The sequence below is a fragment of the Oryzias latipes genome, chromosome 12 (assembly GCF_053564925.1).
Source record: "Oryzias latipes strain Hd-rR chromosome 12, Olatipes_Hd-rR_3.1".
NCBI classification, from domain to species: Eukaryota; Metazoa; Chordata; class Actinopteri; order Beloniformes; family Adrianichthyidae; genus Oryzias; species Oryzias latipes.
Window position 1 is genome coordinate 24,726,375 of NC_136248.1, and position 22,359 is coordinate 24,748,733.

The window sequence follows — 22,359 nt, forward strand, 5'->3', positions numbered from 1 at the left end:
CACCTCTGAGTTGTGGGTGCTGAGAGTTCTCTGTTTACAATCTCTCCTGCTAGCTTACAGTTACTTACACCCCCAATCTAACATTACCTAACATAACAATATTTGAGCCATGAAGCTGTACAATTTTGAGCCAGATGCCTGCTTAGAGGAGGAAAACATAGACGTACACGGATCTAGTCATCTTCGAAGTGGAGGCATCAGAATGGAGCAGAGCAGGGAGCTCAGCATATTCTCTACATAACCTTTTTTAAAACTGTGTTTTCTGTCTGATTCACAACAATTTGAATAAAAAAATACTCAGAAATGCAATTTTAAGCTTAATTTTCTTAATGTATGTCCTCCATCATCAGAAAAATGCCACAAGGAACATATAAACATATATGTTCACCAAAAACATGATTTTCATTGGGGTAGATCTTTAACAATGATTCTTTTCTCTGACCTAGAGAAAGAACTGCAGAGGTGGAGTCACATATGTCTCCTGTTATCAGTGGGTAAATTACTGTAACTGATCTCACATGAGTGATTCCTACAGCAGAGCAGCTCCACTTAAGTACAGTCACCTCAAATGTCGAGCGGAACATGTTGCGTAAAAATAAACCCCAGAAAAACTGGAGTAACTGAAAGATAATTGTAGAAAAAATGAGGTCAATTTACAACGCCTAACCAGCATTTAACAAGGCTTTAAAATATGGTTTCCCAGACTGCTTTGGCAGTAAGTTACGGATGCTTGGTGTCGGTGTATTTACGGGCTGGGTTTGGGTACTTTGGGTGGGCAGTTTACAGTTAACTGCTAGTAGTAAAGACAGGTCCTTGTTACAGCCGCAACTGGTGTGTGCCCCTTTATTATTTTTTTTAAAGGTAAAGTAAGGCTTTTCAATTTAAACCCCAGCAAAAGTAATCTTAAATTAAAACACTTTTGCAAACAAAACAACAGTTTGGGATCATCGTCTGCTGAATACAGTTATTGTACAGTTATTTTCTGCCTTGTGTATGATGGTTATTTCTCAATTTTTCCTTGTGAAAATCTCTATTATTGACCTCATAATTCTGCTAGTGATGATTCCTCAAATAACCATCTACCACTTTAGCAAGTAATGTAATCTGTGTTTTTGTGTGACGTACATGCTATCAGAAACATACATCATTCAAATGAACAAACAGTTGTGAATGTTCTACAATAAGGATACCTAAATAATCTTTGCATTTACGATGCTGCAGTTTGGGTGAAATATGGACCTGAAACAAGACGATTGCTTTTTTTACGATTTGCCACTGGTAGTTAGTTAACAATGAACTGATTTTACAAAACCCAAAACTTTAAATCTTATTTTAGACACTTTTTCAGACAAATTGAACAGATCAAAACATTCAAATTGGATCCATCAAATGAAATATTTGAATATTTGTTGTTGTTTCTAAGCATCCAGAGGCTACAAATGGCACATTTGTTGGCAAGATTTTTGTTGTGGAGTCAGACTTCCACAGTGAAATGAGTTTGTTAAGCAATTAAGAGCTAAATTAACCAATCAAATGTTCATTTCTGCTGGGTGGGGCCATAAAGTGTAGAGATTTTACGGTGCTGACGCTTTGTGGTGTACGGTATAACGAAAGTCTATTAGCAAGCTTATTATCTGCATTGCAGTGTGTTTATATAGAGACTATCTTGTTTACATTAGATTTTTTAAGCACTGAAACCAGATGATATTAGAAAACAAAAAGTAAAATTTACCCCAAAGGAGCAGGAAAAGGGTCTACAGAGTTTTTAGGGCGGAAAGTTACCAACTCCATTTGTGTTTGTTTAAAAGAAACACAAGGACTATGTATGAGTGGATCTATGTGAAGCTCTTTCTAGAAAAAACAGATAGACTTTGTTTACAGGTATCGCATTTTGAGATATTTCAAGGTTTGCTTTGTTTGTTTGATTTTTCCTCAAAAAAAATCCTGTTTGTTGGAAAAAAAAATGTTGCGCTTGGAGGAGGTGGTTTCTGAGGCATATCGAAATGGCCATATTTCGCAAAACTGCAATGGAAGCACTTTATTTGAATTAAATGAATCATGTGACCAACAACCGGATACCACGCTTCTTTGACAGGAAGGCAGAAGAGCTGAGGCATGTTTGTTGAAAGTGTCGGATCCACAGCTCCTCTGTAAAATCACCAACCGCAATTTCCCAAAACTCCTTTATCCGTAGCCACTCCCAAGTGTAAGGAGCTCACCGCTCCATGACGGAATAAGACGCCGACGCCTCCATTGACAGATGATGAGTGCCAGAGCCACGGTAGAAATTTAAATGCATCAGCTGTAAATCAAAGTGTTGTTCACAACCGTCGCCATGTTTTTGAATGACTTATCATGTGAGTTGACTTTCGTTTCTTCGCATAATTACCGTATGTTTTATTGGAAATGGTGTAATTGTGAAATTGTGTCTTTATGACATTTCTAAAATTTCAATAAAGTTTTGTGCAATGCGTAATGAAAACACAGCTCATGTGGACTTTCTGTTTGTTCTTTTCTGTTTTTGGAGTTTTGTCTGAGTAGCCACTAAATTCATTGCACCAATGTTTTGGCCTTAGTTGTGTACCTCCCCGCTCCTGGGTTTCCTCCTGTTAGTCCAGCCATAACACAAATTTCTTTCTGTATTACTATTAAGCACATGAAAACTCCAAATGAACTTACTGCTACAAAAATAACTTGTCTTTCTACATTGTAAGGTCTAGAAATGAAACAGGCGTATCTAGAAATCAGTAATTATTTTCAACAGGTTATAGTTTGTTTCCTTTAAAATCAATGTTAACATTTTTTCTCACTTTGAATAAACTTTCCAAATGTTTCTTTACTGGGAAGATCCTTCTGAAGTAACCCAACAAATATTCTGTTTTCGACTGTGTTTATAGATAATTTTCATTTCGAAATACATACTTCAGTTTTACTTGAGAGATATTAAAGATTGAATTATTACAGGGTTCAATTTAGGATTTCAAATGTTATTGTTCTCTCAGACTTTTTTAGTACAGAAGTTTCTTTGTTATACGGTGCTCTTTTCTTGTTTCTTTTAGATCTTTTGGAACAATTGGACTACATCCTGTTTAGAGATGCACAATACCGGGCTTCATGAAAATGTTGAACTGCATCTGGAGCCTTTTTTGTTTGAAACTTTGCGACTTGAAATCGTTCGTATTATGTACTTTGAATTTTAACTCACCACTTTCCTTCGCTGTTCTCAAACTGCTGGACAGTGTAGCCAAACAAGTCTTCCAAAGGGCCGCTGAAGGACAAACCGTTCTTCTGGTCCACGTTGAAGGACGACACGCATGCCAGAAGCACTGCAAGGGCAAAGGAGGAGAAAAGGTCAATCATGATGGGCCTGTGAAGAGCTGAGCAGTTATTTTAGTTGAGTGTAATGTCCTCAAACAAAAGCAGCGTCTATCAATTTTCTCTATTTAAAAAGTCATAAACATTCTCAGGAAATATCTAAAAATTACTGGTGACTGAACACGGAAATTAAAAACAAACAAACAATATCTTAATGTAATAAATGAAGGGGTTTTTGGTTAACTTGGCCACTGAGTGTGTACAGTGACATCAGAGGAGTTTAACAAATGCCACACAAATAAAGCACACATAATACGTCACATTCTGGGGGATGCAGGAGGAATTTCGAATGTCAGTATGAAGCACATTGGTCAGAGTTCAGCCTGAGTGGCAGGACAATGCCTTCTTCTCTGCGCTCCTCACAGTCTGCCTCCGTCTGTCACTGAGCTGAATATATCACAGTGGCTCGACATAAATCCATCCGTGCCTCATTGTGGCCACTCTACAACGGCGCTCTTTATATCCACCGTGCCACCAAATTCCTCCAGCAGAATTGATTCAATTTCTGGACTTGTGAGGGAGCGGAGAAGCGCAGGAACAGTGGGACTTAAAACAGAACATTCAAAAACTGACCACATACATGGAGGCACACACAAGTTGTTCATTGTGGACTATGCTTTGCTGGTAATCCATTTGGCACTGTCACAATAAAGAACCATTATGAGAAGTCTAGACTGAAGTAAATACAGTCAACGCTGCACGAGCAGCTGGAGGAACATGTTTTTTAGCAGCACTGCCTGTTTAAGACACAAAACATGAAAATTATTAATGTATTATGTCAAATGCAATCAGGGCAATGCTGCTAAACTGGACATTTGAGGCTAAAACCTACAGACTTGATTTGAGAAAAAATGTCAGAAAGTAAACATTTGGGAATTAAACGTCCCAAATAGTAAAACGTTTTGTATTGCGAGGTCATATTTTAAATCATTCTTGGGAAATCTGTAGATCTTTAGATTAAAATGCATGATAAAATAAGGACATAGAGAGATGAGGGCTAAAAATAGATCTAAAAATTCTATTTAAATTTTTAATTTAAAAGTTACAACTCTTGCTGTTGTACACTGAAGATGCAAGAGTAATTACCTGTGACATCTATCTATCTATCTATCTATCTATCTATCTATCTATCTATCTATCTATCTATCTATCTATCTATCTATCTATCTATCTATCTATCTATCTATCTATCTATCTATCTATCTATCTATCTATCTATCTATCTATCTATCTATCTATCTATCTATCTATCTATCTATCTATCTATCTATCTATCTATCTATCTATCTATCTATCTATCTATCTATCTATCCATCCATCCATCCATCCATCCATCCATCCATCCATCCATCCATCCATCCATCCATCAGGAAGTTGACAGTTGAGGTCAAGAGCAAATTAAAATTTCTGATTTTTGCTTTTCAACCGTATCTTGCGCTATTCATGTTGGGAAATACTTTTGTGGTTTATTTGTTTTTTGGAGCAATACAAATTTTTAGAGTGTAGTTGTTTCCTTTTAACCCAATATTTTTATTGGTATTTTTAATATAAAAATATATAAAATATAAAGAAGACTCCACCAAACGGCGTAATTCTGCTTTCCACCCTGTCTAAACACAGAATCTATAGTATTCCATCTTATATAGAAGTTTGTTAACTTCCTTACTAGCACCACTTGAAATCCACAGGTGTACGAACACACACCCACACCCACACATCTGTAGACCCAAAGTTAATTTAGTTAATTCAAGATGGCTTCAGGCCAGTCCAATCTTTCCATTTATAGCAGCCTGAGCTCAAGTACATTTCAGAGTCAGAGTGGCTCTAAATTATAGCAAAATGCCCTCTGACACAAACTACACACCACTCTCACAGTGCAGCCTTTGGGGTGTCCTGATTCTACTCAAATTGAAAATGCCAAAAAAGTTACAAAAATGTCATTCCCTCTGCTTAAGACTGGACTGCTGTCTTTGCTGAAAGGAAATGGCCAAACTCCCTGAGGGATTGGTGTATACCGGTATGTCATTCTTCACCGTGTGGATCTATCTGTTCTATGTGTGTTAAACAATGTTAAGCAGAGAAGAGTGGAAGGTTTATGCTATGCAGATGCTTTCTGTCCAGACTACTGGAGGTTTTTCCACAAGCAAATGTTTCTGTTTCGTCTCTCAACTCAGGGGTTTGCAGAAGTTTTCAAGAACACAAACCATTTTAAGAATGTAGGAGACATTCTTTATAAGGAAGTAAAATACAAATGAAAAACTGAACAGTCAAAAGTTTGGGAAAAGCATTGCTGGGTTAAAACAATTTTGATTACAAAATTATATATGATAAATATTACAGTTTTTCTCAGTCGCTTTAGTACAATTCTCAGATCAGAATGAAATTCCCAAAACTATTTGTTCAATCTTCACATCATGATGTCACTTGTGCACACCACATAAGCAGTTTCTCACTTCTTTGAACAAGTTGCAATTGCTTTGGTACATACATGCAAATGATTATGTACAATTCTCTGCTCTTTGCTACATTATCAATTGTTTATGTCATGTTGATCAAAATGTATTATATAGTTCACTGTGCAATAGTCTTAGTCCTCAAAACACCTAGTCATTAGTTCATCGTAAAATGGTTGACCAAGTTGTCATAATATGACAAACATATTTCGCTGCATTGCAAGAGAGGATATTCGCTGTGATGTGGATGAGAGTTTGTGGCCTAACATACAGGAACAACAAGAGGTGTAGGAAGACCACACCAATTCCTACTGCACTGCCTGTACTGTTGTGCAGAATATTGTCCTATCTTTTTTTCCCTTTGTGTTACTGTTTGCAGTGAGTTTTTTTCTCTGTTGGTATGACATGGTCTGTAAACAAATTACAATATGAACAATAAAAGTGTAAATGTGAATCTTGTCCAGTCTCTTGCAATCAAACAAAAAAGGTGTAACTTACATTTTACAATAATTGTCATCAAAACTTTAGCCATAGTTTACATCGGAACCTCCCTCTAAAGTACACAGTTATATTGACAACATGACTAAGTAATTTGACTGTCTTGTTCGTAGACAATGACACAAGGACTTGACATTCTGATGGCACTGACATGTTCAATGACATAAAGACTTAGTTTTGAGAGATGAACTAAAGATTTTGAGCAAGTTACAGGCTTTTGCAAGAAATCCATAGTGTTTTGCTGTTTGTACAAACTGTTTTGAGAAATGCACACACGAATTTGCAAACTTCAATTCTGATCTGAGAATTTTACTAAAGCAACTGAGAAAAACTGTATTTTACATAAATCACAATTTTTGACTATTTCAAAAAATTATAAAATTCCAGTTCAAAAGTTCTTAAAATTGCAATAAGAAAAGCAAATAAAATCCTGGCAGAGGTTTAATAATTTTGATCGCTGTGTTGCAGTTCACCATTCGTGGTATCACTGTTTAGTAGATTTTTTTAGGTACAGTTTTTCATGCTTTTTCTGTTTTTACGGCACTGTGTTCTGCGGCCTGATTGGCTGATGACGTTGACAATCAAGCTCTTCCGTGCGGCATCTCCTGGGCAGAATGCGATTGGCTCGCCACATTGACAAAGATATTAGATCGAGAACAGATCTTTGTTCTGATTCTATAATAACTAATTTTTTTATGAAGTTTTGAATTTTGAGAGTTTAAACAAGAGACAAAAGTGTGAAAAGGTTCATATTATCTGAGAAAAGTGTGTGCAGTGAGGAGTTTTACTGCCATAAAACATCTGTAATTCAATCCAGATGATTCTAACAAATCCAGATTATCTTGACTTGTTACGTAATAATGGTCTGAAGAAATAACTAGCAGATTACATTAAAGGGTTTTTAGCAAGCAAGAGGCACCAGCGGAGAGCAAAAATCATTCTAAAACAAAGTTTAAAAATAAAAATACAGGAACATCTTTGGTAAAAACAGCCAAATTTGTAAATTCAGGGAAGAGGAAGCAGATGAACAGACCCAATTATTGATGTTCTTGGGATTTTGTACTTGAATTTGTCATGTGCCAACTACAAATTGAATTCATGCTTGTGGGCAGATGTTAGCATTAATCTAAAAGCTATTGAGATGTCAAATGTTTCAAAACCAAACATGTTAATCAATCCAGCAACACAGTTTAATTGATTTCATCTTTGCTTTAAAAATAACAAAATGGACATTGCCAAACATTTTTATCCACAAATCTGTTTTTTCCTTTGTGCTCATAATGATTTATATCATTGAGCTTTTAGTGCTGTCGAAACTTCAGAAACCCACAGTTGTGCCTAAGAGCATCCTGCTGATAATGTGCAATACTAAATAAATGTGTATCCTTTTGTTTATTGCAAGAAAAATATCCATTTGGATCAGTCCAATTTTCTGATCTAAATGAATTCAAATAAAATCTCCTGAGGGCTGCTAGGTTTCTGTTATCGTTTAAACCCCATGCAGTCCTGATTGAAGTTGGCAGTCTGTCAACCACACCAACCTACATTAAAACTCTGGCCTGACTCTGGGATGCAGTAATCACAAGACGTAACCATTTCCATTTACGAGACATCAAGACATAAGTTTGAGGATAAACCAGCTAAAAAAAGCAAGCCTTTTAATTCCTACTCCAATCATCTTCTGAGCTGTTTTAAAAGCATTCCCAGTGGTCTTTTAATTATTATCGAGTAACATAAAATGGCAAGCAATTTTGGAGATTTCCAGCGGTAAAGTTTTGAGCCATCAAAAACTGAGGAAAACAAAGATGTACATGGATCTATTTGCAAGTGGATGCATCATAATGGAGCAAAGTAGGGAGGTTGTGACCTGTCGATTGTAGCTTATACATCAGCCACAGTCTTTTTCAAGCAACATTTTTAATCTGCTACTCATTTACAACAATTTAGGTAAAATAATACTCAGAAATGCAATTTTAAGCTTAGTTTTCTTTATAAATGTGCCCCATCATCAGAAAAATTTCACAGGAACACCAAAAATTGTCATTGGAGTGGCTCAAATTCAAACCTAAGGACATCTTTTAAGACAACACTTACTGAAAATTGATTTGCTTTTGTTGATTCTAAAGCAGGCTGCAAGGGGGGTGTAGTGGTTAACCCTCTCTTGCGTCACAGCAAGAAGGCCCTGGTTCAAATCCCAGCTGGGATCCTTTCCATGCTGCATCTGCATGTTCTCCCTGTGCATGCAGGGACTCCAGGTTCCTCCTACAGTGCAAAATGATGCATTGTAGGCCAGATTGGCACTCTAACTTGTTCCTAGGTGTGAATATGAGTGTTCAAAGGGAGTTTCCCAACTTTTCCCCAACAGTAGCAGAGATTGACTCCAGTGACTGCAACATGGATTAAGCAGGTCTGAAGAATGGATAGAACTACTATAGTTTCACCAGCAGTTCTGTTGTGATGTGAATCTTTTCTGAAACACATGCAGTTGTCACCCTGGCAGGTGAAAGGCTTCAGATCTGGCATTGGTCCTGGAGTTCTGACTCTTACATTTTTGCACATTTTCTCATTAATCTTGTGTCTTAATCGCTTTGTTATCTTTTCACTCTCACTTCTTCACATTTTTCTCGCCCCTACAGCCTGTCGTGCCATTGTTTTGCCCTTCAACACTGTTTCCTCCCCAATCACGCCGGGAATTTGGACGTCTGAAAGATTTCAGCTTCTCTTACTTTGACTTCCTTCTCTCATCGGACTCGTGCTCGGCCTCAACCTCATTCTTGGCAGATGCATGTTCGTGGGTGTGTAGGAGGTCACAGAGGAGGGTGCGTTTGGGTCCGAGTGTGCTTTTTAGAGCAAGGGGCTCTGTTCCTTTGAGTCTCTGAGACTATGTCTTTACAGAGAAGAGTTGAATCTATAACCCAACCCATGGCTGAAAACAACAGGAGTTCAAAGAGCCCCATGTTTTATAAAGAAAACCTTCCATACCAGGAAACACCATTGAGCTACTTGTATATTTGCTCTGTAGACACTGAGGAGCTGAGCTGATTCCACCTTTTTATCTACTGGAACTGTCTTTTTCACAAAACCTGATCAAGTGAAGCATTTTGGCACAGCTCTACAACAATTGGAGGTTTGGAAGTTTATTAGAACGTCTATTAGATGTAATCTAGAGATCTGACAGGGAACGTGTCACCGTTCTCAGAAGCAGAGTCAAGTCTCAGGCCATCATAAATGGTTACTTTGATATATTTCATCGGTGCATGTTAATATTGTAGCGTTCCTTTCTCACACTGAGACAACGAGATGTAATAATTTTTACGTCTCATTAGTTTGTGGTCGTAACCAATAGCGTGTACAGCTTGCATCAACAATTCTCAGAAAGACAGAATGCTTCCCAAAAGTCTTAGTTCCCCAAAACAACCCCCCAAAACAATTTTTTTCTGTGCCCAGATAAGTTTATCTTACTCTGACATCCTCACATCATCCTCTTTCTATCATTAAAAAAATTATTCTAAATTCATTCGTTTCATGTTTTTTAATGCCCATTTAGGTTACCCATTTGATAAGGTATTTTACTCTTTTCACAAATACCTGGCAACCCATTTTTTAATTGCTAATACATAAGCAAAACCCACCGCTATCCCAGCATGCACCTTGCTAGTTTGGCTAAAATATTTTACTCATAATGACCATTTTACGTAACCTTTTACAGTTTTTCTCAGTCGCTTTAATACAATTCTCAGATCAGAATTGAAGTTTGCAAATTCGTGTGTGCATTTCTCAAAACAGTTTGTACAAACAGCAAAACACTATGGATTTCTTGCAAAAGCCTGTAACTTGCTCAAAATCTTTAGTTCATCTCTCAAAACTAAGTCTTTATGTCATTGAACATGTCAGTGCCATCAGAATGTCAAGTCCTTGTGTCATTGTCTACGAACAAGACGGTCAAATTACTTAGTCATGTTGTCAATATAACTGTGTACTTTAGAGGGAGGTTCCGATGTAAACTATGGCTAAAGTTTTGATGAAAATTATTGTAAAATGTAAGTTACACCTTTTTTGTTTGATTGCAAGAGACTGGACAAGATTCACATTTACACTTTTATTGTTCATATTGTAATTTGTTTACAGACCATGTCATACCAACAGAGAAAAAAACTCACTGCAAACAGTAACACAAAGGGAAAAAAAAGATAGGACAATATTCTGCACAACAGTACAGGCAGTGCAGTAGGAATTGGTGTGGTCTTCCTACACCTCTTGTTGTTCCTATATGTTAGGCCACAAACTATCATCCACATCACAGCGAATATCCTCTCTTGCAATGCAGCGAAATATGTTTGTCATATTATGACAACTTGGTCAACCATTTTACGATGAACTAATGACTAGGTGTTTTGAGGACTAAGACTATTGCACAGTGAACTATATAATACATTTTGATCAACATGACATAAACAATTGATAATGTAGCAAAGAGCAGAGAATTGTACATAATCATTTGCATGGATGTACCAAAGCAATTGCAACTTGTTCAAAGAAGTGAGAAACTGCTTATGTGATGTGCACAAGTGACATCATGATGTGAAGATTGAACAAATAGTTTTGGGAATTTCATTCTGATCTGATAATTGTACTAAAGCGACTGAGAAAAACTGTGTTCATTCACTGTATCATTTTTTTTTTTGCCAGGTCTTCCTACTTTGTCCATTTATTCTTCCAGCCTGCCGAGCATTTATCAGCATGAGTCCCTTCCTCATCATTGGTCTGGTGGTGTCAAATTACAGCCTTGGTAACTTCCACATGTATTCTCCAGAGCTCTGTTTCCTTCTCACTGGTGCAGAAAACACCCAGGCTGAGAACCACACATGATATCATCCCCCCAAACTGCTATCACAGCTTTCATCCTCCCAAATTCCCTTTTTTTCTGAGAGTCTGACAGCTTCCCAGTCCGATCCTAACAGCAAACATGACTATGCTGTCTGCTAAATCTGCAGTTTTAACCATTTTATTGTAAAGGAAGCAGCAGGAAGGAGGGGCGCTTCTGGATTTTATCAAGCTAAAAATACACATGGCCAGAGGCCAAAGAATGACCTTCTTCCAGAAGCAATAAACACCATGAAAAAAATAATCAGAGGGAAGGATCAGAGAGGGGGAATTATATCAACCTCAAGCTTTCGAGTGAACTGTAAACTTACAGTCAATCAAAGTAAATAGAAACTTGGTAGGAAATCAGAGATGAGATAGAAGCAACAACTACAGAGAAGCTGAGCTCTCCTTCATGCTTAATTCTAAAAAGGAAGTGACTTCAAACTTGTACCCAGCCACCAACACGCTGATCTGCATTTTGCTGTTTGAATTTTGGAGGAGTGTCTTCCTGTCTGCTAGTGTCGTCGCTTTAGAGCACCATCCATGCTGTGCAGATGCAAGCATTAGTAAGCAATGACTCTTTATGGAAAAATTATTGGTATTGTGTAGGGCTGCCCGATATGAGGAAAACACCATATGTGATATTAAAGATTAATATTAGGATAACGATATAATTTGCGGCATATAAACAAATAGCAAAATAATCAAAAAGATCATTCCCATTCCATTACAACAATTTAAAAATTATACTCCAAATGACCATCCTCAACATAGGTGACAAACATCTAACATAATAGGCCATCTGATTGGTCAACAACTTGAAGGCGTCCATCCGATTGGTCAAATGCACAAAGGGATTTAATTGATGCGTTAAATGATTCAAGCTGCCATAAGATTGTTTTAACACATTTAAGGTTTACGATTTATTGTGATTTTTGCTGTTTTTTGTGATATGCATATTGCAGAGCTGGATATTGCGACAAGGATACATTTGCGGTATATTGTGTTTACTCAGTCATGAGAATAGAGCCAGGAGTTGATTGTCTTACAGACTACAAAAACTAAAAACAACCAAAGTACAGCTGGATAAAAACAAGATACAGCCAAAGGATTTGAGCTGGGTGCAATAGTTTAGAATACATTTGTAACAATAAAATAAATTCTGCAATTTATAAACAGTTTGGATTGCCTTAATTTTCATCATTATTAGCACCTAAGGAAAGGTTTAATGTAATTCAGAGTGTAAGTGCCCAAGACAGAAGTACCTCAAATAAGGGCAGAAACCATGTCGCGTTGAGTGAGTTTGATACCTACTTTAAAGACCCACTCAGATCTCAGTGGTGTTTTCATCAGAATGATGCTGTTTTTAGCCAAACTGGGAGCCCTATTTGAACTACCCAGTCGTACAGTTTTGAGCCATAGGTCAGCTTAGATGAAAAAAACAAAGATGCACATGGATCTATTTGTCTACAAGAGGATGCATGAAAATGGGGAAAAAAAATCCAAAGCCACTAATTTCAAGCCTTAGTAAAAGATGAAAGAAAAAGGTTCTTTGCAAGTATCTATGTAAAGATGTTATCCCTTCAGTTCTTGGTGCTCCAATACTATTGTCGTCTCATTGTCCTGCATTTGATCTATTATTAAAATATGTCATTTGGTAAAGTATTCTTTGTGTTTGACTCTTGAGCAGTTTGATACAACCGTTCTGCAGCATTGGGATAAGGAAAAAAAACACCCATCCTCATTTAATCCCATGCTTGTTTGCCGTGAAAGACAACAGTAGCTAAACGTAAGTGGTGGGTGGGGTGCGTTTTGAAAAGCCCATCATTTACTAAACAGTCTGAAAGGAAAAGCATACACAGCAGGAATAATGATATGCTGGAGTCAAAGCGCAGGCTGTTGTTAACAATGTCTGCTTACTCCATCAGGTACAGCACACCTACAATCAGCAAATCGTATGATAAAATGATCTTACTAAGAGATAACCAAGAAATCAAACACCATCCAACACAAGGTTAGGAAAAACACATGCATCAATGTTGACAATTTTTCTGTAAGGTATCAATTCTTGCAGAATTAAAAAACTTGCATTCAATTTGCACCCAAAATGAATTATATTACTATCACAGTAAAAGTGACTTTGTAGAAATTCCTTTCTATTTATAAATAGCTTTAAATTAATCCTTAATACACAAAAATCTTAGTTCTAGTGCTGTTAGGGTGTTTCCAATTCAACTTAACCAGTTAAGGTGTTTTGCTTACATGTTTGGTATAAATGATGGTGTTTCATGTCTGACACGAGGACACCGGGATGCTACGTGGACTTAAAGAACTATGACCTTAATTGAGAGTTAATGAAGCTGTTGTTGACTGATGGATTAGCATGTCTGTGTTGCCCTTTGATGCTGATAACCCGGCTGGACTTTGAGTACAGACAGGAGGAGGGAATCCTGCATAAGTTGATTCTCCTTATCTTCATGATGCCAAAGCTCTCCAGCAAAGTCACAACGGGTTGTCTGTGGGTGATAAACCTGTACAGGGTACACAGGTGGCCAGCACAAAATATAAAGGCCGTTGACCGCTCGATGACCCCGTACAGTGTAAATGTTAATGCACATTTTTTCTACTGGCATACTGCAGTCGACATGCAATATGCAAGGACAAGTAAGGCTGAAGTAGGTGAGACACAGACATGTAGTACGGATTTTTCTTTTTTAATTCCCCACAAACCTCATCAGTGTTGTTCATGTGATAGGTGTGCCCTCCTTGTGAGCAACTGACAATTAGAGTTTAGGAAATTAAGGAATCAGGGTGTAGTTTGTGAGGGCATCCTATGGGGACTTACTTATCACACACGACGTGCGTGCAACATTTGCATGTGGTCAGTAAAGGGCCGGTATGCGCTCCATGCTAAAGTTTGGTGTAAGAGTACCATATGATAGCATCACCCATGTGTAATAAATACTTTACAAATACTTTACGACAAACTTGAAGTGGCTCCACAAGCATCAAGGAACCACATGACATACCTGCACTGCCCTCCAGGGACCCGAACAACCTAGAAACCCTCAGCATCTGTACAAGTCAAGTACAGAATCATTGAATCATGTTTGAATGTTGGCTAAAAATGTCAATTTTATGATTCTGTTCAACAGTATACTTTATTATTTGCTTACTAACAATTTCCTACTACAGCAGTTAGCAAAATTTACAGAGTAAATGAGAGATTTGGGGGAAAATTTGCTTACATTTTAACTACTGCACACCTCTCTTTCATGGTTTGAATTTTTTTTTCATCCATTGAAACCATAAAAGCTTCCATGAATACCGGCTGCCCTTCCCCACTTCTTTAAACTTTTGTCTGGTTGAACACCACCATGACCAGGAAGACCATCCGTGTTGGCCTCTCTTAACGTGAACACACCGTTCCTGGCAGACGCTGCAGATTCTCCAATGTCTGCCAATGGGACAGGGTTCTGGTCCACATCTGGCTTAAGAAAGATATATGAAAGGCGGCAGACAAGCCTGGTGAGCAGATGCTTTGTCTATAGGGGGGTATGAATTCTTGTGGCTCAAAAAGATTTTCAGGAACTTTTTTAAGTGGCATAAAAAAGTGTGTTACCCTGGATTGACCTCAGACTTGTACTGATAAAAATCACTCACACCCAAAACAAAATATCCCTTTAAATCAATTTCAATTGTAGGAAACAAGAGAGTTTATGACAAAGGTCTTAACAATTCATATGTTAACAAGTCTTATCTGCCCTCAAAAATCATCATGTAACTCCTAATGTCTATATATTTAGGAAGGAACTCACAAAAGGAGTGTTTTCTAGATGGAGATTTCATAAATGGCCAAGCCAAAGAATTTTCTGTGCCTGGCTTTTTCAGATCCTTGTTTTTGTTCAAACTGAAGATAATGCACTCTCCTCCCACCACTAATTCTCCCTAATGGACTGCCCTGTCATTTCTGTTGCCGTTTTTTCCCCTCCTCTGTTACCCTTTGCGCCTCCTCACCTGCCCTACTGCTTCCACACACGATTTCAAAATGCCTCAGCATGCTTTGGCGCAGTAGGAGAAAAAAAGAAAATTCTGAGAAGTTTATAGATAAAACCTGTTCCTTTTTCTATATAAAAAAAAGCTGTGCACTTGTTCAGTGGAGAAACAAATCTACCGCTTCTTATGATGGGGGAAAAGGAAGCTCTGAATTTGTTGAACTGGTGACATCCGGAGCAGAAGAGCTGACGAGGTGTAAAAACAAGCCACATGTTTTTACACCATGTCTTTATTCTGGTGTTCCTGGTAACCTTGGTTTCACACCTTCAAACATATTTAGCTGATTGTTCACAAAAGCGTGCGTTTTTCTAAAACCTGTGTATTTTTATCGTCAAACAATCTGTTTATATTTTGCTTCCTAAAAAAGATAATTATTTTTCAACTATTTAGGAGAGATCTTGTGTGACACAACCGCTGTAAAACTGATATTTCTATTATATAATAATAAACATGAATTCACGGTGTCTGCAATTATCTGTGTGTGTGTAACATTCAAGAGTCAGTTGCCGCATTTTAGGCAGACTGGTTTCTGGTACTCAATAAATGCCCCATACAAATCATAAATCCGTATTTGGAGGAAGACTCCTGGTTTTGTCGGTAAATAGCAGCTTTTTCTTTGAAGTTGGAGACTCTTCTTCGGTTACTTTATTGACACTTTTCTCCCCAAAGAAACTTTTCAAATACGTTATTGTTTGGTTTTTGTTAGCTTTGACGGTTGAGTTACCAACTTTGCGATCATAGCAGCTGCTTAAAGTCACGTCAAGACAGATGGATGTAGGAAACTGATTCCCGTAGTCTTCCAAAACAAAACTTCCTTTAGTATCAGCAAATAAACAAAACAGAAATAATTGAAGTTAGTGTATGCATTTTTTTTTGTGTCTGTGGCCTGGTGCCAGTCCGCGGCCCGGGGATTGGGAACCACTGCCACGTCTGGGACCAGCTGGAGCAGAGACTAGATGATTGTACCCTACCCCAAGGTGGCCTGGCAGAACTGCATTTGAAGAAGAGTGGAACACATTGCCTCAGAACACGTGTGTCAAACTCTGGCCCACATTGTAATTATAATTGGCCCGCGATATCATATCATATGTGCATTAGAGTTGGCCCGCGGTATGTTCTGGACCGCAAATACTACAAATCCCACAATGCTTTACTAGTATGCTGGCTCGCCGTCGAAACCGGCAAGCGCTCCCTTTTTCTGTTGACAGTCATTGACAACCATGCTCCAGTCACATCGTACAAATCAATTTCAGCCTCCAAACAAAAGGTGGACAACAGGAGCTTTCAGGTGGGAGGCAGATTATCTGTTCACGAATATAAAGGACAGAAGTGTTTGTCTTGTGTGCGGAGCTACTTTGGCTGTAATGAAAGAATATAACATAAGAAGGCACTATATGAAAAGGTTAAACATGACATATCAGTTGCAGTTCATTTTTCAGTGAAGATTGACTTTGGCCCGTGACTTTACTTCACTGCTTAACTTTGGCCCCACTGTGAATTTGAGTTTGACACCCCTGCCTCAGAACAACATCATGAGTCTAGTGAGGAGCAAAGATGTCACTGTAAAGCTGTCATTGCAGCAAATGGTGGACATAACCGCTACTGACATGGTCAACTTGTGTTATTTGGAGCTATAGTTATTGTCGTCTAAATTTGGGGGGTAATAAATATCAAACTAATAAAAATTGTGTTTTGTCTTATTTATAATTTGTAATATCAAAGAGAATGTGTATGTATTCATTAAAGTTCAGAGTAAATGGGGAAAAAAATAATATAAGTATCAATTTCCCTAACTTATTGTGAATAGTGTACTAGCTGTTTGCTGGAAACTTTGGCACACAAGCCCTTTAATATTTTGTCTAACCTCCTCTCAGAATTATCAGAGAAAAGTTGAACATGTCAATGTGTGACCTCTGCTGATAACTTCCCGTCTGAAATCATATTTGCTTTGGCAATAGTCAATTTGCTTTTTATCAGTCTACGTCTTCTTGTTCTACAGCTATAGTGCAGACACTTCTGTGACTCACTTCTGCAGTAGCAAAAGGACGTGGTAGTCAGATTTGCTGCACACACTGGGCTTCTATTAGGGACCTAAACACTGAAAACTTCACATTTTACTTAATAATTTACTAATATTGTTGTCCATAAAACTGCAAACCACTCTGCTGGGATCCAACAATGATACATGTGGCTGTGATTGTGATTTTTAGTCAGATAAATCTGCTTAGAAAACAACAAAGCACTGTTGTGTGTTGTTGGTTTTTAATGCATCTAGACCCTTTTGAGGCCTCAGATCACAGAGTTTTTGTCCTTAACTGCAGCAAACACACTATCAACACACAATTTTGTTCAATCTCTGTTCTTTATTTCAATTTCAGTTTTATTTATATAGCCGAATATTAAAACACACTTGTCTCAGGGGGCTTCACTAATTCTATAAAACATAAAATAAGTTATAAAATACAACAACTTAACAGACTAAACTAAACTGGGCGTCACTGCCCTTAGATGCTCCTTCTTGTTTCTTAGCTGTGATTCTCTCTGTCATTCCCATCAGTGAAATATTAATGATAAATCCTTGAAAACCTTCAAGAAACTGGTTTGTTTATGATAACTGAAGACCTCCTTTGGTGACTCAAGTACGTCCCCTTAGAATTTACCAGTCAGCACAGCACAGGAATAGACGACCACCAATGACACTCCTCTTCCTCAGTCTCCATGGTTTTTAAAGATTCTATTTAACGCAGATGTTATGGCTGTCACTTTCCTAATGCTCTAAACCAGACATTTTGCCCGTGACAATAGTGGGAAATGACCCTGGCAAGAAAACTCCGAACTTGTAAATAAATCCCCTTGGTGTTTCTTTTTTGCGATTTGAATTACTACCTTCATACCTTCATACCTAAAGAATTAGGTACGGGTGTCACTGCCAAACAACTAATTCAATTCAATTCAAGTTCACAAATCGATTTGATTTTTAATTCAATTTGATTCAATTATTTATCCTTTTATTAAGTAAATTGCAGATAGACAATCCAGAAGAACAACAAACTCAGGAAGTAAGTTAATATTTTATGTGCAGTTCACGTTACTTCTAGAAGTCAAGGTCAAAAATAACAGAAAACAGATTCCCTACTTAAGGCAAACAAGCCCAGAGAGGAGATCGCCACCCTAAGCAGACTGCAACCTGAGGATCCGGAACCACATGTGGCTCTTTTACCCTTCCATGGTAGCTTTTTGGCTGAAGTAAAATAAAACAGTTACACTTTTTAAAAAAAAAAAGAGTTACAAAGTTAAATTTAATTTCATTTAGATAAGCTAAGTTTATGAATTCATAGCTAAGGTCCACCTATTTTGATTAGTGGAAATGTTTTTACACCCCAGCTCTCATGAAAATAGGTCGTGTCCGCTCAACCATTCCTCCAGAATTCACATATTTCATACACTAAGCAAAACTTTGGCAAGAAGTCTGACCCTTTCTGATCACTGTTTATTTTTTAAATTCAAAGCATCTTATCTCATGCTGCCCACATCAGTTAGCATACAGGATTATAGGTTCAGGTTAACAGCAGTCAACCTTTACTTTTATGTATAAAACTTTTCATGGGCGTACATAAGCTGCACTGGGATGATCCTAAATTGTATTCTAAAAAGAAGCTTCTGTCAAAAGTAAAAAAACTATTTCACATTATGAGAACATGGGATTTTCTCTTTATATTTTTGTTTTCATTCCTGCCAAACAAAGAAATATAATTTATATTCATTTTAAAAAAGAGATGTTATGAATGCAAAGAAGTATTATATTTATCCAAAAAGGCTATTTTATTGTTATAGGTTGCAGACCTCTGAATTATTCAGTTCAGGTCCAATGATGGATGTTTGCAGAACAGAAAGGCCTGAAGGTTTGACTGTGGTTAGAGACAGGAAACTGGAGTCCTCGTTCTTTGCTGTTAGAACATTACAGTTGCAACACCTCTCTGCAGCTATGGGAAATTAAAGTGGTAACACAAATGGTTTTTGGCCAAGCTGATGGCAAAAGTCACTTTTACATCCCCTCATCAACTCTATTAAGGAGCCAATTTATCTTCCGCAGAGGTTTTCTGTGTCTAACATCTCCTCAGTCAGCAAAGCATTTTCTGCATTCAAAGCAGATGATTGTCTCCAATTTTCTGTGGTTCAACAAGAAGTGTTTGTCCATTGTGTTTCTGGGATATATTTCCAAAGTTCATCAGGATTCTCAGGAAAAAGATGATGGGATTGGCTCCAGAACTTATCTGTTCCTTTCTATTATGCTGTAACATAACAGCTGTATGGTCTTTTTCTTGGCACACTTGCAAATTAAACAAAGCAGTTGTATCTTGGAATTTACAATATAAAATGTATCTACAGTTAAATGAGATGTACTTGCCTTGACAGAATCAATGAGCCATGGAAAGAGCCAAACTGTTAAAAAAGATGTGCTTGTGGCCATGAAAAACCAAAATATAAGCAAAATATGTTCCTTAGATTATATTTCGGTAAAAACACATATGTTTGTGTGTAAGCAGTCCCTATAACATAATTTCTGGCAGAGGTAAAAACTTCAGTTTACCTGCAACTGGTGCATTTTTCTCTTCCAGATTTCATGGCTACCATGTGCTGCACAGGCAAGTGAAGTTCATCAGAAAGCAATTCAAGTAGCTTGAAACAAAGTCATGTGGGTGGCCTTTGTGGCTTCATTCTTGAGGCTACATCTTTTTGAACTTCTCTGTTAACATCACAGTTCATTGAGGACAGATATGCTGCCTTGTTTACCCACAGAGGGCAAGTTCATGCCACATTAGCCACTTTCTGGTACCAGTCAAGTGTGCGAGCACAAGATGCTCAAATGTGAAATCGGAAAAACCGTCACATGACAGCATGATGAAAACACAGAAAAATGTGTTTAAATTTCAATTTCGTTTGAAATTTTGAACATAATGTTTTTAATGTCAATAATTTAATCGACAATAGGAGACTCTACTGTAGCATTAAGAAGTTGTGTACACTAAAGATTTAAAGCACCTGCAAAAGTCGAATCAATTTTTCTCCATCACCTTAAGCACTAGTCAGATGGACTCGTACAAGGCTGTAGGTTTTTGGGTAGTCTGGACCCGTGGAGGGTTGTTGACAGGAGAAGACGCATTAAGGGGAGCGCAGGTGTGTTTTGCGTCACCTCCACGGCTGTCAGGAAAATGGAAAGTACAATTGTTGTGTGCGTTGTAACTGTATTGTGAAATATTTGTAGGGCTAATGTAAGTAGCTCCCATTTATGAAGTGTGAGTGATGGTGATGTACTCAGCCCTTACACCACTGCAGTCAATTCTAAGATGTGAGCACTGGCCCCCTATTGACCGCACATGAATGCTGCATGGATTGTTTAATTTCCTCATTTCTAACAGACAAGCTCCATGCAAGGAGCCTGGAAGGAGCACGCACTTATCACGTGAACAGCAATGTGCCATCCGTAGGATTTTGAAAAAACAGAAAAATATGGACCAACATTTCGCCTACTACACCCTTACATAGCCTTGCATGTTATATAAGCGTTCACTACAACCTGGCGCTCGCAGCAAGTCTGTAGAAAAAACATTTTCACTCTATGGGTTCACCGAGTGACCTTTGACCTTTATATTTTTTCCGGGCCATTTGCATGCCCCATACAGGTTTGCCAATTTTTCACCCGCAGACAACCCATATCTAGCCCTAATGGCAGTTGTGACTGTTCAAAATGCACTATACTTAAGTCATTCAATCTTGTTGACTTACTTACACAGAAAAGTTGTTCTGTGTTTACACTGTAGTAAACCATGTCAGGATTCACTTGCAACAAAACAGAGATCCCTGGTTTCTTTAGCACTTACAAAGCGGAATATCTCAAAAGTGAACTTTGGTGCAGAACTGGACTGAGGCACTACCTTGAATCTTTTGTTTTACAGACATACCATTAGAGATTTGTTGATGTGCCTAAAGACCCACTTCGGTGAAAATTTTGTTTTTTGTGTTTTTAACATGTTTTTTGTGGCATTTTTCTGATGACAGAGAACATATATTGACCTAAAAATAGCATTTCCGTTTATCTTATTTTTGTTAGCCAACAGAAACTTCTTTGATACCATCAACATTTTCAGTCTTTAACTGTTTAATTTTTCCCCAAATACCTAAATTTAGAACTGCTGCAGCACATAATTCATCACAAACAGCAGTATTTTCCACAAACAGATGTGAGCTGTTCATGCTGGCATTGAACCGTTTCTGCTGCTTCGTCGCGATCATCAGTCCACCTCAAGACTTTTACACTTATCTGCTGTTGGCAAACCGCACTTTCAGTTCCTGTGTGATCACTGTTGTGTTAAGATGAACACATATTTCACAAGTTATTACACAAATGGTATCTAAAATCTGATGAATTTCTTTTAAAAAACTGGACTTCTTCAAAAACTGACAGAAGATGCAAAGTTTCTCTGACTGTTCTGATGCATGGTTTGTGAGAACGTCTGTGGGAATGTTTGCTCTGATTCCTCTAGAAATCCACTAATCTTTCTGCTTTTACTTCAAGAAAAACAAGGTTGAATTTTTTGAAGTTTGCAAGTGTTATCAAGCCATTTAGACATAACAGACAACGCGCTACAGGAATCTCCATGTAAGCAGTTCTGAGGATAACCATCTCCCACTGAAAGTACACAAAAATGAAGATTCCATAACAACACAACCAAAAATACTAAATACAAATACTTTCATATAAAATATATGATCCTTTTAAAATAAACAGGTGGCATAGTAGTTACAGAGAAAACTGCAGGGCGGTAAAATGATGCAGACATGTGTTGCTAGCGGGAAATGCAAATAATGAGGTTTTAGTTTGCATTCATGTTCATTGGAAACTCATATATAAACACTGTACGACGGATGCCACAATTCTTGGTTTAAAACCAAACCAAATTTTACACCAGTTAACCGAATTGTGGGTAAAGTGAATCCCCACTGCATCCGTTTGAAACACATGTGGCGTGCTAAACTTAACATTATTTTTCTGGCCTCAGTAAAAGCCAACTGAAAGGGTTTTCTTCATTAATAAAACTTTTCAGAATTT

At 37.7% G+C, this 22,359-nt stretch overlaps 1 protein-coding gene across 1 annotated transcript in view; it reads right to left on the reverse strand.

Moving 5' to 3' along the window:
* The window catches only part of itga1 (integrin, alpha 1), a 61,043-nt gene that overhangs the window by 32,385 nt on the left and 6,299 nt on the right, over positions 1 to 22,359 (reverse strand). The window contains exon 2 of the mRNA XM_023960678.2: positions 3,206 to 3,326. Within this exon, the coding sequence (XP_023816446.1) occupies positions 3,206 to 3,326 (121 nt within the window). The remainder of the gene's footprint in view (positions 1 to 3,205; positions 3,327 to 22,359) is intronic.